The following is a 17,110-nucleotide window of genomic DNA, read 5'->3' on the forward strand; positions in this document are numbered from 1 at the left end:
TAATACTTTCAGCATACATATACACGGTACTGTAGAATCGATAGTGTCGATCTGGAAAAAAGAAACTTCGGAAATGAAGTTCAACGTATGGTCACAGTTCGTTCATTTTTACGATGTGCTCATGATTATTAAATTAATTACTATGCTTGATTCAATATATTGTATATCTGTGCAGGTAGATTGTTGCGAGGTCTGTGTGCTTCACTGGAAAACACTATAAGATATATGTATCTGCGACACGTAATGTTCAAATCAGCGCGAGGGCGCCTGGAAGCACTTTTAGGTGAATTAGATGAATTGCGCAGGGCCAACAGCCATATTAACGCAGTTGCACATCGAAAAATACAGGAAAAATTATTTCCGAAATCAATTCCTAATTAGGACAATACCATGGTATACTCAAATTTATTCATCATTTTTTACACTTCCGTTGCGCTCATCTCGTCCGTGCTAGGGGCACAAATTAGCACGTAAAACTAAATAATTACCCTGACGGCAAAGGCGAACACGAGTTATAAATGTATTACAATTATAAACATAGTATTCAACTATCTTGGTCATTAACATATTCGGCCAAGGACAGGCGCAACGATAGGCAGCCCACGTTTCTAAATTTGCCCAGAAAAAAGCGATGCCTTTTTAATACAAAAGTATTTTGCTTTGTTTAACGAGTTGATATTCGGCAGCGTGATCTATAGATAGAAACCCGTCGCGTGAACGCAGACACTGGATAAATCAGACATCGAGGTAACTTTAATAGATTTTTTTTTCTTATTTTCCCGATCAATGCAATATATCCCTTTGTAATTGCTCATTTCGACTTAGTCTGTTCATTCGATCCTTTGCGTTTTCCTTACAACTTGTATCTGCTCGGGATTTTTTTTGGCAAAGCTAGGAGTATTCCGAAAGGTATTAGGTATACCGACGTAGTAGATTAAACCATAATATCTCTCGACAGAGCTTATAACTGGGGCGCGTGCAGGCCTGGTTCTATATTTTCTTTAATATACCCGAACATTGGATGTGAGGAATATAACTGAATAGCAACCGTTCAGAGGAACACAGGGACTACGGTCCCATGTTTTCGTTAAAGGCGCCATGAGAATGCGGCACGTAAGGTAAAATGTAGTTGGATAAACAGTACTGGTAGAGTTCGTGCATTCAGCTATAGCAAAGGCGACCCATTGCTACTTTGCATGTATTCTTCATCGCATCGTTAATCGCATTTTGGCGTATTAATGTTTTTGAAGATTACGTTTTCAGGCACGAACAAGGCTACGCGGACATAAAATAACATCAAAATGGAAAGAATCGAGGTCCTATAATAATTCGCATGAATGTGCTTTTTTTTTTTTAAAAAAATTAATAGATTCAGAATATCTAAATAACTAACTTCAATTATTTTATTCTGCTCATTGGTCATTTAATTCATATAAGTAGAATAATTAAAAAAGGATTAGGTTCCAAGCAATTAGGTCGACATTCTTTCCTCTACCTAATGTGAACTTCTTTTTGGAAAAGCGTGGAACTCTTTCTAACCTCATCACAGGCTTCTCAGATTCGTCGTACATGTTATCTGTGAAAATAGGTTTGGTGGGGCTTCCTCACTAACATCATTTGAGTAGGACAAGGTATGGCTAGTTTGAGCAAATCTTTCTACATAGAAATTGACGCTAAGCGTTTAGCTGGGACAATGCATACATAAAACCTTACGATTTGTAATTGTTTCTTGTAAATATGGATTTGCCTAGACAGATGATTTTCAGAAAATTCATACGTTCTAGCATTTTGATTGTAGAGCGATCGCTGAAAGATGGGCATTTTTCGTATGCGGTGAGCCTTCTGTTGAGATGCGAAGCGTCGACTTCGTTGGCGAGGGCAGAGATACGATAAATGAAATCAGGGAACAGAGTGCTGGAATGAACACTTATTGATAGTGTTTATTAATTACGAAAGTTCTTAGTCTTCTAATCTAATGAACGAATGATTAATTGACTTAACAATCGGAACCTTAGCATAGTTCTTGTTAGGAAAACCCAGTACCCCTGTACTTGTTCTCCATTTCTTGATGCCAACTAAAAGAGGTGTGTTTTCTTATAGCAACAATAATCTTATTCTGTATCTAACAACTCTTAATGCTGTGATCGCTCTAATAGAGATTCAGTCCGATTCTTAACGATAAAGCCAGGATAGATGCCCTACATGATACGTAGTCGGTGTCCAAATGGTGGTTTCATTTGAATTCATTAAAATAGGACATGGAAATATCTAAGAATTGCTACAAAATCGATATCTTTGGTTCTAAAAAGCACCTTTCGACAGCCTGACCTTTGAGGTAGAGCTGCAAATGAAAAGAGGAAGTCCCGAACAAAGCCGTAAGTATATCTAAACGTATGTTAAGGCGATGGATTTAAGCGTTCGCTTCCACGGGGTTAACCGTAAAGTTTAAATATAAAATGTATCCACTGTTCGTTATGAACTTTGCTACAATGCTTGCTACATACGATTGCAGTTCAACAAAATGCTTACAAGGCGGAGTAATCTAATCAGTGCTTGGCCAACTAAGGCCCTTGTGAAAATACCTGACCACCATCCGGAACAGTACCTGAAAAGCCGGATGAGCCGATTATTCCTAACAAAAGAGGATTAAAGCATCAACAGGGACGAATATATCAACCGGTCAGATTATCCCTACTGATGATAGAAGTAACAAAGTATAATGAAGTTTTACTGTTACAACGCTTGACGTCTTTTCACTCAGAGCCTTAGCCATCACATCGACGCGCTTCGCTTAGACGACGCAGATATAAAACAGACCTACCTACATTTGTAACCATCGTGCATGCAATTTAGGTCACTTACATTTCGCTTTATTACGAGAGTTATCGTATGCTCTAGCTCTACTTTTAGATAGTCACGCGGTAGATACATTTACCTAAATAAATTCGAACGTTGCGAAAGCGACTTGATCTAGCTAGTCTCGATATAAGTATTTTACATACATATGTATGAGTCGGCGACAATGATTTATAGGTACGCTGCGATCAGAGGTGGGTCAACATCCTACCATCCAGTTTGTATTTCTTTTGTTGTTCAGAGATACAGTTACATATACTAGAACAGAGGGGCTAAGGAAACTACTCGGATGGCTAGAGAACTGCTTAACAAGTTTTCCAGTATGCTAATTATCGCGGTGACCTTGTTCCCATGGCACGAAAAAAACATAAAGGCGCACGTAACGCCTATCACGAAGTACTGTTGTGACGTATTTCCACCATAAAGCCACCACATTGATGCCAACATGGGTTTCGCTCAAAGTGTCTCTATACATGGAAGACTTTCATTTTTATTTTTATTGGCGGTAAATTTGAATCGAAGTGCCGAAACGAAATTGCACTGTTCATTTCTAAGCAAAGTGGTGAAATAGATCTTTGCACAGGAATAGCGGTCAGCAAATAAGCCCTCATGCAGGTATTGGAAAGTATCCAATATTTCTTCGTAGACATAGCTGTTAATACTTAAGGCGTCCAAGTACACGAATCGCAGACATTAAGAGAGATCTAACAAAATAATGAGAACTAGCCGTTTGATCATAGGCCTGCCCTTCTGAATTACGATGGGTCAAACACGTAGACATCGGAGTTGCTTTGAATCTGTTTCCATGAAAGGGTTTTTGATTTTTATCAGGATTTACCGCAACATTCTCTTACCAGTTACTGGATATTTATAAAGATATAGGCGTACGTATGCTCCGATACCTGGAATTTTGTATTTTTGAAGTCGGTCCTCGTGGTGGCACGATAATATATTATAGTTACTTCGCAACCTGAAAATGGCGACCAAGCGATGAATGAAAACGTAGACCGCCAATTATCTAGTAAGAATAATTTAATGACTGTTAGTAAACTATTTTGACCGATCAATGCCATAAAAAACGCAACGAAAAGATAGAAATTTTTTTCTTTTAAGCTCGTTTACATTACATTTTCCTATTACAGTTAGCAATCTTATATATTAATGCTTATTTTTTCGAGCTTCCACTACCTGGTTTACTTTCGCATATATTTATATATTGTGCAAAACCGGTCGCCAAAAAGATGTCCGTAGCAGACTTCCAACATGTTAAAAATCTATTCGGATCTAGACCGAAATCTGTTTCTTTTTTTTATAAGTAAATTCTTAGAAAGTCGCTTAAGTGTTCAATGGTCAATCCTGAGGTCGTAAGGAGGCGATTCCATTTTGGTAGCGTTATGACTTCGTAACATGGCAGATAATTAAATGCAGCATTCCCTCGTCTGCTGACTTATCAGTCATCATCGAAAGCGATGCCGAGATACGTAATTTTAATTAGGAAAACAAAAAGAGACGGGGATTTCGCATGCTTTTTTGTAGAGCGCAGAGCCTGATCTTATTTTGACGCACACGTCGTAGAAGGTACGCCACTATTAAAAAACTTCGGGTACTTTGATGGAACAAAAAGCTGTCGTCGAAATGTATCGATTAGGCAGTGGCTGGGTGTCCTAGATATTACAGGTGTAAATAACCTATATACGTTCACTCTTTAAAGACAATCTAAAACTAGGCTACATACGTGTTTTATTGATAGACCACGTGTATATATAGTTTGTATATATAGTATATAGTTGTATATATAGTGTATATATAGTTGCAATCAGGAATTTGGTTACAGTGTTTCGAGTAGAAAATTTGTAGAATTAAAGAGAAATGAATTACCAAATTTTGTTTTTACATTTACTGAAAAAATGTCTTATTGTGCTATACGGTCATGGAGACGACGTCTTCTCTAGCTTGATTTTCTTATGGAAACGTCCCTTCGTTCACTTGAATTCAAGCCACCAAAGGATAGAAGTCAGCTGCTGAACAGCTATGGAATAGGAATACGTTAAGACTACGAGACACGTGCTGCCTACGTTAGCGAGTCGTCATCTCTGATCGAAAAAAGGAGAGAAAGCGTCCCCTAGAGAAAGACAGAATAGCCTCAGGGCCGCGGGTCATAAAAACTTTACTGTCGTAGTGTATAATAAACAAGAGTATTCGTTCTGTAAGCGAAAATATTTTAAATAACATTCAATTCCATGCCGGGCAAATCCATCACTGATGGACGAAATTTCGCGGGTTTTTAGCTACAAAAGACGTTGTTCTATTTTCTTTAATAACACGTTTATTTTTTTTATTTTTCCATTGTTGCTCATAAATCTATTTATGTATTTGCGCGGATTCAATAAAGGCATGCCAGAATGCAGTGGGAACAACCCATCATTATACATATATTGTCCTCAAATCATATTGTTCGAACAGAAGTTCGGTCAAAATCATTCTTGGTTACCGCAATGTACACTTACAGGTAATTAAATTTCGCGGGCAATTCTGGTGTTTCTTGAGCGTCATAATTGGTTCAAGCTGGAAAGTTACGCCTATCAAACATATACTGCGTACGATATGCAGCCACAATTAGAACGTCACATAAAGTTTGTGTTATATGGTATGTACAGTCAGTATCCAGTTAAAACTACAACTACGTGTGTGGACTGAAATACCCTATTTATGGGCTTAGTAGTAACTTAAACTAGTAGTTTTTGATAAAATCGATTGTCGGGAGTAATTTTTATTAAGGAACATGTTGAAGAGTAGCAAGGTTCGTATGTTTTTAACTATATCGGCTTACCAAAAAAACATTTATTGTTTACATTTTAAAATAACACTCTTGAACTAAATACGCGCCATTTTAATTGGTGACATCGAAATTCTCTCAGTTCCTGCAGGATAGCTAAGGATGAATGTAGTCCGATGTTGTCATGGTTACCAGTTTCGGTCGGTATTCTTCAATGGTTTGCTGTAATTTTGTTGGCTGTTAACAGTAGTAGAGGTCCAAACCAATCGCTTTGCCAAACGATAGCAGCTCATAATGTACGACTCCTTTTTGCTTGGCCTAAGTTTGGCCTATGCGGCACATTGAGATTGCAAGTGATTTTTTTAAATTTACGCTTTATTACAGGATTCATTTTGCGTTACCCGTGATTAACCACTTTAAAAATGGTTGCTTTTGCTGTGTTTCTTTAGAATTTCTCTTTTTCAATTAACTTCTTCTGCGTTAATTTATACATTAACGCTTCGTTTTCTAACCAGTCTTCTTCAAATTACGTGGAACTGTGCGGTGGCTCCTCATGTGTCGGTCTTGTTCAACTTCTGCGAAAGTATCATCGACTTTTTCCGTACCAACGGGCACTTTTTATATCGACATTTCCAGAACGAAAGCGGCAGAACCGTATTTGGGCCTTTTATTCAGATAACGAACCTTAACCGTACACAACAAGGAGCATCTGTGCCTTTATCGTAATAAAAAAAATTATAAAAATGTGGAGAGTTTTTACAGAAATCTCGAGCAGCCTCAAAGCACTCAATTATATTAAGTACAAGTGAAAAATTTCCAACAATTTTAGCACATTTATTGCCAAATTTCAACTTGACAGTGACACCCATATTGTATGTAAATTAGAAAAACAACTGTTTTTTGACTTCTTTGACAAGCCACTTTTATTGATACGCAGCTATATGAATAGCTTGCACTGATTTCAAATAATTTTTTCTACCAGCTACGAGGGGCTCGCAGGCCACTTATCCACCGTCGGCTTTCACCCTCTACAGCGTCTGCTACAGGTAGCGGAATTGCGTGAACGCAATGAATAGTCAGGCACGTCTCGCTCCTTTTCACTGTTTCTGTCGTCAGTAAACTTACTATCTTCTTCTACTCCGATTCTACTCTCAACCAGTTGGCCATTGACTAGATAGAATCAACGGCCTGTATGTTGAAGTGATTGTTATTGCTTGGGTCGCGCCCCCACTGCTACTAACGCCGATTTAGGGTCCCATTGGTGCTGTTTTGAATGCTCCTTTCGCTGCGGAATCGTTGATAAGCAGTGAAAACGAAAAACAAAAAAAAAAAAGTCAAAAAGGGGAAACGGCAACGATAATCGTTGCGGCCGCGACTGGAGGGCCACAGATGTGATGATCTAGAGTGTCCCTTGCCCGCCTTCTTGATCTCATTCATGTTTCACCCCCCGCCACTGCCTCTGCAGTTCCTATTCATGCAGCCTATTCATAGCAACTAAAACTGTTACAACATCTGTATCGTTCGTGGCAGCAGCGATGATGTCGTGGCCGATTGTTGCGCCTCCAACTGCGCTACAGGTGGCGCATAGACGCTAACAGACACCGATCGTCAACAGAAGATCTTACTTGTCATCGTAATAGAAGAAACTTCTCATCGTCATATACGTGTGACTACATAAAACAACGCTAGTATTTTTATCCTGTACGTAGCAGAAATTTCCTTAAATTTATTGGGAGCCTATTGTGACATGAATAAGTACAGTGGTTAAGGTGCGTTTGTACGTGAACAGTATCTAATGGTTAGAAGTTTCAAGAGTGAAATCGATTGACTTAATAACTTAATAATAATAATTTACTGAAGTAACGTTTGCTCTACTTAGTCTAGACACTTGGTACTCACGTTAATTTTTCACTCTACTAGGTGATACACCGGAAGGCTATGCCAGAGATTTGTTTTTTTCTGTTGTGCTCGCGATAACAAGGTAGCCGAGCCACGTGAAGGGATAGCATAGGATCATTCGCATATGAACTCAAATGAAGGTACAAAATAGCTTGTCCCGAAAATGTCTTAATTTGATAATTATATCAAGGTATTCCTTTTCGTTTTGCTCTAATCCTTCATATAAGTCTATTTCAGAATCCAATGTGTTTTTTTCTTTCTGTGTCTCGTGGCAGAAGACTCTATATAGAGACAAAACTTGGAAGGGTATGGGCGATGAGCCTTCAGATCTCCGTTTAGGTCACGAAAACCATATCGATCATAGAAGTTTAGAAAATATAATATATTCAAATGGCGATGTGTTCTGCAAGCAAATGGGTCACTAGAAAGGCAGCAACGAATTTGGTGTTTTCTGCTTACGTTATGTTTCTTTCCGCAAAAGATTTTGAAGCTGTGTTCCACAGTGCCGTCGAAGACTGGGCATAGACAAAAAAATCAGCTATTATGAAAGACTCTTGCAGTCTACGATGTATATGGAGTTCGTTGATATGGAGATAAATGTAAGGCGAAAGTAAACAAGATGTCTAAGAAGAATATACGTGCTTCATTTATGGTTCATGATAGCGTGTATAGTAAAGCATACTGTATATGATACTTTAATGTGGCGAATTACGTTGCAGTAATCAGTAAATATCAACGATAATATATTTTCAGTCAACCGTACTTATTCAGTCTTGCCTATTCGTCCATGTTTAGTATATCTCTTTACCGTATTTTCAGATAATGTTAGATAATCTTGTAACAGATCTGTGGAATTTCAGTTTGACACAGTCTGAGACCAGACGACGGTCTCATAGCCTTCGTTGAACACCAAGCTAATGTTTGTTATGGCGTGTGCATCAACGGAAAACCCTCTGACAGCAATCGACGTTTGCAGTACGCCATCTATACCTAACTATCTATTCTTTTAGCATCGTATCGCACTGTTTCTGTCGGGCATCTACAGTATTCGCGCATTGTTGTTTGTTACAGATGTTGATATGTTGCCGGCCACTAGTCAAAAATGTTAAAGAACCTGTTCAGCATGATAGCTATGGACATAAACAATAAGCTTGCCACAGCAGCAGATAGATTTTCTATAAGCGTTGTGTGGTAACATTTCCAATACCCCGAGGAAATTGTTTCTCAACTACAGACATTATAGTATAGGACAGATATCCTTTACGAATTTGTATTGTACTAGTGCGTGCAAATGTCATCGTGTTGGTAGTAGATTCGCGCAGACGACAGGTACTGTCATTTTATAATCTGCAGTTATATAATGAAACGCCTGAGGATAACCTAGGATTTTTCAGTTGTAAGAATTTATTTAGCTGTTTTTTAGTAATCAGAAAAGAATTAGGCGTAAGAGCCTAGGAACAAACATCAAAACAGGCCAATAGCACTCATACATTTCAAGATTTTCCATTCGTCTCTTTATGTTGAAATATGGGCCACTACGGACTTAGACTACATAATTTTCTACCTATTTTTTTGTATCGCTTCTCTCTCTCTCTTTCTCTCTCCCTTCCTTCCTCCCTCCCTCACCCTCTTCTACTCCTTCCTCTGGATTTCTGTCGTATCGCAATAGTTTAGTGTGCAGTTTCCGTAAGCCAATAACGTATACACGGCGCGGAACGTCAGCGACTTGGCGCGGATTTCGTACGCATATACTTAATTTCTCTTTGAAGTATATATATTTATTCTGTTAGTTTGTCGGGATAAAAGTCACACCACGGAGGAGACATGTAAACCCCCTGTGATTTCGTCTGCTTCAACACTCATTACCAAAAGCAGTAGCGTATTTCAAACAAGCGATGAATCCTAAGTATAAGGCTAATAACAATAGTAAATATACTGCCGTTGTAAGGTTTATAGCATACTGGCTTGAGCAAATAACAAACGTTATTATAGAACGTTAATTTGGTCCGTTCTTCGACGCATCGAATAATTTCAAACAACCTATTAGAACATATTAATTTGCATAGACCTATCCATTTACGAACACACGCATCTATGTAGGCGTATTTTGGTGGAATGGAGCCAAAAAAATTTTTTTGTTATTATCTTATGGTATAGTTTGTAGGAACAGAGCAAAAGCTAATAAATATGATCTGAATTTGGAATAGCTGGAAGCGGGTCACTGGATGAGGAAAGTGAAGCTGGTGGAAATCGGCCACAGTTATTTTTAATGTAAGAGCATTTTATCCAACATATATTTACGTGCGTAAAGAAATTCATCTAAATCGCTGCAGATGTAAGAATTATGTGCCTGTAAGGACAGGAAAAAAAAAAAAGTAAAGCTACAATGCTTTGAAAATTTGAAGATTTATTGTCACAATAGTTATCCAACGTTGAAGTTAACGAAACACCTGCACATGATGGGCTAGCAAGAAAAATTTTCTTAACGGTAATGATTTGTTCGGTATTTAAAATTGTTCAGCCAATGAACGCGGCCAGCTTTGAATTAGCTTAGTAAAAGCAGTAACAAAACTGTATACCGGGTTGCGTATAGATCAAAATATGATAAAACATATTTTCAATGAGTAAGATGTGCTAGCTACAAAAAATCTATATTGTTTTCTAGTCTGTAGGAACAGAATCTTTTATCTACGCATTGTTATTTCAGAGAGCCACTAAATCTTACCGAGGCTTGGCCTGCCTCCCTGCCTGCTGTACCAACGTCATTAATTGAGTGTATATTGAACCTCAAATAAATCAGGCTTTTTGAGCTTATTTTAATATATATATATATATATATATATATATATATAGCAGCTAGGTTTCTCGAAGGTATAGAGCCTATCCTATTCGACCATCTCAAATCGATCTCTTGCATCAAGATGCTTGCAACCTAAGTAGTTCTAGATCTTACTTCAAAATACTTTTTTTTTTTTCGACGGACAAGAATAGTTTTGTGTTTTGTGTTGGCGTCCAAAGCTCTAAATTACACATTTCTGGTTCACACAAATAACACTAGGCTTGCGCGTGTCAGTGAGATTTAGTATCTGCAGATTTGTTACGAAACAAAAAATCGTCTCTATGTTTCTGACGTCTGAAACAATCGCTTTCGTGTATTAGCGGCACACGATGGAGTGGGATGACATTCTACTAACAAGAACCGATATAAAATGTCTGACAAATCAATTGAAAGCGACTGTAAGGGTACGTAAGCCTTGCAACTAGGCGAAGTTGCGTCCGCAAGTATCGCCGTCCACAAGGCTCTCGACCTAAAATTAATGCCTGTGCCTTTTCAGTCAGTATCGACGCACCTGATTAGCATAATGAAGATAGGCATATCTGTTTGGCGATCAGCTTTTGCCACAGTTAGGCTACCTTCAAGTAGAAGCTAGCTACATGTTCACCCGTTCGCTAATTTTCAAACAAGGGAAGATTGTTCGTTTGGTGATGTGGTGTTAAGAAGCAATCTAACCAGAGTGAGTCCCATGCTAGTTCTATCTAGATATATAATACCATCACGTTCGTTCCCAAAGACACATTAGAGTGGCCTAGGAGCATAGGTATGAACTTATAATACATAATAGGTCTATTTACCACATGATGCTAACTAACATAAAGCGTACACAGCACTTGCTTGACAGAGGCATTCGAGCCAAAACGCATATATACATTCATCGTCGCCAGTAACAGCACACGAATCTCTTGATAATTTCCCTGATCTATTAAAAATCAATAGATACCAATAAAAACCAATAGATATTCACGTAGTCAGGTTTACATAGTACCAATGTAATACCGTCGTAACTGACTAGGCCTAGCACCTGAGCTGCTAAGCGCGCCCTTGTTTTGTGAGAGGGAACGTTGATGAAGGATGAAAGATAGCACAACAGGTTACGTAACCTCGAGTGACCTTATTGAACATTCGAAGTCAGATTCCGGCTTATCAACAATCTCGGTAATGATTCAAGAAATCGAAATACGAAGCACCGGAACTAGCGGAAACGGATATACAGCCTATATGAAATTTCGGCAGGACAGAAGGTCTGACGTTTCTATACTTTGGATAATGAAAACACTAAAAATATCAGTTATTTTTATAGACAAGCCTGCAATGAAGCGACCATGATCAGCAACGTCAACATTCGCCACCGATAGAGCAAATAATCACGGAGGAGATTTGTGCTTATGTTGATTACAGCGCACGACTCTGTCACACCAATCCGTTAAAATCAGTTTTTAAGGAAAGATTTTCATGAGGTTATTGTTCTATGATACGCCTGAACTCGTCCTAAACACGCAAGGTTTTATTATGGAGGTATATGTAAGCAGTGCACCTTGTTGAACTTTTCGGTAGAGTTTACACATACTACAACGAATAGCACCTATTGCCAGGCGTCGAGCTACTGTATTGGAAAAAAAAACAGAATATGTCTACTTGACGTGTCTGGGCAGAAATGTGATGCTGAAAGCTACCACGGTAAGCAAGATCTCTAAAAGGGTTAGTTTCAGTCTGCCTACTTTCCAAAGCAAAAAACAAAAATCAAATATTTGCACAACTATACGATGCTTAACGTTATACCCCGTCAGCTTTATTTTTCCAAAGGTGAAACAGCTATCATGTAAAAATTGTATAGCGCGATATACTATGTAAGCTGCATAAGTTACTGGAAATGATAAACATCTATCTGACGTTCCGGAAGTTGATCACTCATCCCTCAACTAGTATTCCTTTGCATGTTTCTTTAAATATCGTATTAAGTTGTCTTCCCAGTTACTGGACGAAGCGAACGGCGTCGCTCTTTCGAAGTTTGCGTGGGAAAGGGAAATCCGGTATCCTGCTTTATACGGATGAGCTCCTTTCGAAATGTCAATTGAAATCTTTTTAGGGTTTCGTAGCGTCTGCCATTTACTGCCACTTAGCCTGAAGTTGAAGTTTCCTGCATTGGGGTTCGTGCTACTTAGTTCACTTTTAAGTAGAACTTTATTATGGCTCACTACTGAGCCATTTAAATGATTTAGTGTGTTAAACGAACTCTAAATTTTACGAGGTGACAATGCCACTTGCTAAAGATTCTTGTGCTTTTGAATAAATAATGATAATTAGAAATAGACTGAACATAACTGACGGGTTAGTCCACACTGCAATGAAAAAAGTTTCTAGCACGCACAATAAGATCGGCGGTCCTATTTTATTTAGTCCTCGAACCTCGAGAAAATTATCGTTGTTCTGTGGGTAGGTATTTCTGAATGATTATGATTATCAATCCTGCAGGCCTATTTAGGACGTTGGTCCATCAAGCTGCTGAGTGCGCGATTTTCCTCTCTAAAAATAGTTTATCGTGGCTTTTGTAGGACGTCTAATTCATTTACTAGGTATGTGAATTATTTGACGATTCTCTATCACAAGCTATTTTGCCTGATGATGTTTTCGTTTGCGATGGCCCTTGTGGCATATAGCCATGAAGACTTTCTCGCCCGTTAGCACCATTCGTAGACCCGACATCGATCCTTGTACGCAAACTTATCTTTGACACTGAAGTATATTTCTCATTTTGCATTTGTAAAATCTTTTCAGAATGTTAAAAGCTTGTTTAGTTCTGTTCCATTCCAACACGGGTTGGGTATCTCGATAGAATAAACACTATAGACTAGAAAGCTCACATATAATTATAGCTATTTTATCACATAATATACGGCGTCGCGCAATATTCCGCTAGCTGCTAGACGAACATTGCACTCGGGACTTTGTTTATTACAATGAATTTTAGAAAATGTCAGCCTCATGCACTTGTCTGAGTTACAACAGCATCAGATCAAACCTGCCTTTCAGAATCATCAATTAATTCAGCTGATAGAGTTGTTGGCAAAGTGAAATTTGCTCGACAGGGCTTGGGGATAGATGACGACAGGATGTATCTGGTGATAATCCTGAATTGGCGGCCTATTCGAGTTAGCCTTACATCGAATAGTGTTCTTTCGATTCAAATAAGATTCGCTGAAGCAAACGCTCAAGGGAGACGTTATTTCCATTCAGTATAACTATATGACGCGTTTAAAATTTGGCGCCTATTTAATTAACCTGATTAGCGCCTCGATTTCATACACATGTTGCACATTTCAGCCCTTTAGCGCGGTGGCGAAATCGAAGGCCGGATAAAGACCGAGCGGTTCGGACACCTGCTTCTCACAGTGAGAGCCTGAATCACATATTGTTTACTGTGTAGTTGCCAGTAATATAACGTTCCAAAGAAAAGTCTATTCAGCGAAACAGTAGAATGAGCAAAACAGATCGAGTCGAATAATGCCAACTGGTTTATACAGATGATTTACAACACTACTATATTCAACAGCAGTGTTACTGTTTTGTGTACATAGTGCATATATGCCGGAACGTCATGCGGAAGCTACATCGTACCGAACATTTGATAAAAAAAAAAATAAAAGGGATCAGCTAGCTGCTTATTAAGCAGTCGTCCTACTATATGAAGCGAGGTTGTGGTTCACGCTGACCTTTATGAGCATGCAACCGATCGGCTATATGGGTCTGCACCTCTATGCTTATACTATATGATGTATACATTTTCGAAGTAGATGAGTCGGAGATTATAGCTGCACTTAGTCGTTTGGTTTCATTACAGAAAGGGTAAATTCGATGTATGCGTCTGGGTCGCTAAAAAAGAGGACTGGCCTATTTAACCTATTGGTGCCTCGGCTGGAATGTAAGATGGAGTAAAATTTTGTAGAATTTATAAGTTATATTTTTTTTTTTAGAAATTATTGGCTATTATAGCAGTCCAATTTCAAGTTGTTTCAAAGAAAACGTTCCGCGACGAGCTCGAATTGTGCATGAATAATTCTTTTGGCAAGATTTTTCTCGATACTAATTTGAGAAGATATATTTAGTCAAGCCAACACAACAGTGCCCGCCGGTAACAATGTTCTAACGGTCTAAATTAGGCCATGCTTACCTATTGCCCAGTGTCGTCTCGTATGGTAGGTTTCGTTTGTTCATTAATATTTTGGCCGCTATATAGTCCCTGTAAAAGGCTAGCTCAATGCTATCGGCGTCTACGTACCTTTGCGGCCTGCTAAATCGAAAGCAAATACATATCATACAATTGTCAATGCTTATGGTTACCTGGTCCCGTGACCGTTTAGATAGGCTACGCTAATTTATAACGTTTTGTTGTCTTGCGGAAAAAGGATTACGAAATCGGTAATATTTTACCGAATTCAAATCAGAGAAAAAAAATCGGATTTGTAGTTTTTCTTTTTTCCTTGACTTAGACAATAGGTCCATTTGAAGTGTTTATCGTCAGTACGGTTTCCGCACTTTTTTAACGAGGAAAACAAACTTAGAAACGCATTAAATCATTTAAAGTTCGTAATTTGAGCGCGCATACGTCCTTAAAAGGTACTTCCGTCACCAATGCGGCGGGAGGTACTATCGCTGAAGTTAGAAGGTAGTTAAGATCTGCTAACATTGCAATATACAAACGGTAAGTTGAGCAGGGTTCATACATGCGTATCAGTAAGGTGTAAAAAGTAGAAGCTAGCAATACCTGACAGTTTGTGGTGTGGAATCACTGTCTTAAAAGAAACTAATCGTCCGAGAGTACGTGGTTGTCCAGCGACTTCAGCGACCTAAACTGTGGAAATCATAGAAATTATCAACTACCGAGAGGGCTTAACGTCGTTACATTTATTTCCTAATACTTCGTATCAAACGCTTACAAATCTGAACAAATACCTCCCGTACGTCAATCCGCTGTTGCCAAATCTGGAATGGATGACATATAATCCGTTGTCTCTGAGAATAGCATATCTAACGCACAAAAATGACTGCAGTCGTTACGGTAGCCAATTGAAGCTTTTAAATAGCGCGCAGCTTCAGCCTATGACCAGTTTAGCTCAACAATGGCCGCTGGCTCCATTGCCCTGTCAGTATCTGCAAGGAGAACACTTGTTCAGTATGTATCTGCACCAGCGAAGACGCAACTTACATAGCCAGTAATTTTTACAGTTCAGGACAAAAGGACGCCTCTGAAACAGTAAACCTATTGCTATCTAAGGCCTGGAAAATGCTTTCGAGCAAAAACAGTTGAACACAGCGCAGGGTCCTGCCACGGAGAAGTGGTATATTTTGTTATCCTATAATAATCATTAGGCCGACTGCACGTGCTAAAATCTTACTTTGATTATTCTCTGCCAGTGCGATCACGGTCAAGATAATAATTTGGTTATTTCTTCGCTCCCGCCTAATCTGCTTGCAGTTTTCGATTTTATATGAACATGTCTATAGTTAACTTACGGACAGAAAGTTAAAAACGTTTGCTTGGGCTTCGTACGAACTGTGCCATGCTTGCCGCAGATAACAAGATTTTGATGCAATACTTTATGACTTATTGATGCAATAATACTATGAAACCTACTTTTCATGACTCAGTGGACGAGTATAATTCGTAAACGACATAAAAATCAAATGGGGACATATAATAAATGAGTGACAGAATCCTCCATTGTGAAAAAAACGCTCTTCTAGAGTAGAGCTAACGTCGACACTTTTTAAAGAGCTAAAACGGTTTCTGGACTCAGAAATTTCGACTATAACCACTGCCATAATATATATACATTTAAATACGCAATATCTATTGCATTGTTGCAGGCAGCATTCAACACGCAATGAGATAAATCTAGACATGGGAGCACGATCTGCGCTAGGATACGGTTATTGAACCATAGAATTACCTTGTCTAATTGCTCGAACAGTATTATTAGTTGGTTGTGAATTTTATCTTATGTACACTTGAACAGCGATCTTTTCAGTCCAGGCACGTGTTCTAGAGATAAGCGCAGCATAATCCCCTACGTTTTGCATATTACGTTTTTTTTATTTTGAGTTTGAGCGCTTTGAGTTTAACTTTATTCCGTCCAATATCTTTATTGCCCTAATCTCTAGCCAGACCTCCTAAGTGACCTCAAGACAAGTTACGGTCGCTGTGGACGTTGCTGTGGCAAAAAAACGAGTCACCACGTACCGCTGTCCCAGCGTGCGTCATCTTTATTGCGGCAACGGTGTGCAAGGCCTTAGAACGTAACGAATTACATTGACGAATACGCTTCCACCGTTCTATGCTTCAAGTGAATAAAAATCTAGAAAAAAAAAAAGAAAGCAAGGAACTCGTTTCGTTCTGAGGGACACGTCAAACATTTATCTGGTAACAGCGATGCCGATGGCAACAGAAGTAGGCAGTACGTTACTCGAACTGATGGATGTGGAAAAAACATAACAGAGCTCCTCCGAAAATGCTGAACGGCCTACTCTGGGGGAGAGGATATCTAGACTCGCTAGTTACTGTCCATGGTAGTTGCCATTGTTAGGGCCTGCCGTCACCTGCAGCTGCCGTCGCTGTATTTGAGGCGTCTGTTACTTCTGCTGGTGAAGTTCGTGCCGGCAAGAGAATCCACCCGTATACGATTCCGCGCTGTAATGGCAATTCAGTGCCCCGTTTGACTCACAACATTATTTTCGTTATTGTT

General features: G+C 38.9%; 1 protein-coding gene across 2 annotated transcripts in view; it reads right to left on the reverse strand.

Annotated features, from left to right (window-relative positions):
- Positions 1-12,115: 12,115 nt before the first annotated feature.
- Positions 12,116-17,110, reverse strand: part of LOC111251355 (phosrestin-2-like) — a 108,122-nt gene continuing 103,127 nt past the window's right edge. The window contains exons 16-17 of one of the 2 annotated variants that reach the window (XM_086991066.1): positions 16,965-17,055; positions 12,116-15,518 (exon numbers count right to left, since the gene is read on the reverse strand). In XM_086991066.1, the coding sequence (XP_086847192.1) occupies positions 15,466-15,518; positions 16,965-17,055 (144 nt within the window). In that variant the 3' untranslated portion in view covers positions 12,116-15,465. Of the gene's footprint in view, positions 17,056-17,110 lie in introns of both variants that reach the window. The other variant, XM_086991067.1, reaches the window with a different exon arrangement.

The sequence above is a fragment of the Varroa destructor genome, unplaced genomic scaffold (genome assembly GCF_002443255.2).
Source record: "Varroa destructor unplaced genomic scaffold, Vdes_3.0 BEIS01000005.1, whole genome shotgun sequence".
Lineage (NCBI taxonomy): Eukaryota > Metazoa > Arthropoda > Arachnida > Mesostigmata > Varroidae > Varroa > Varroa destructor.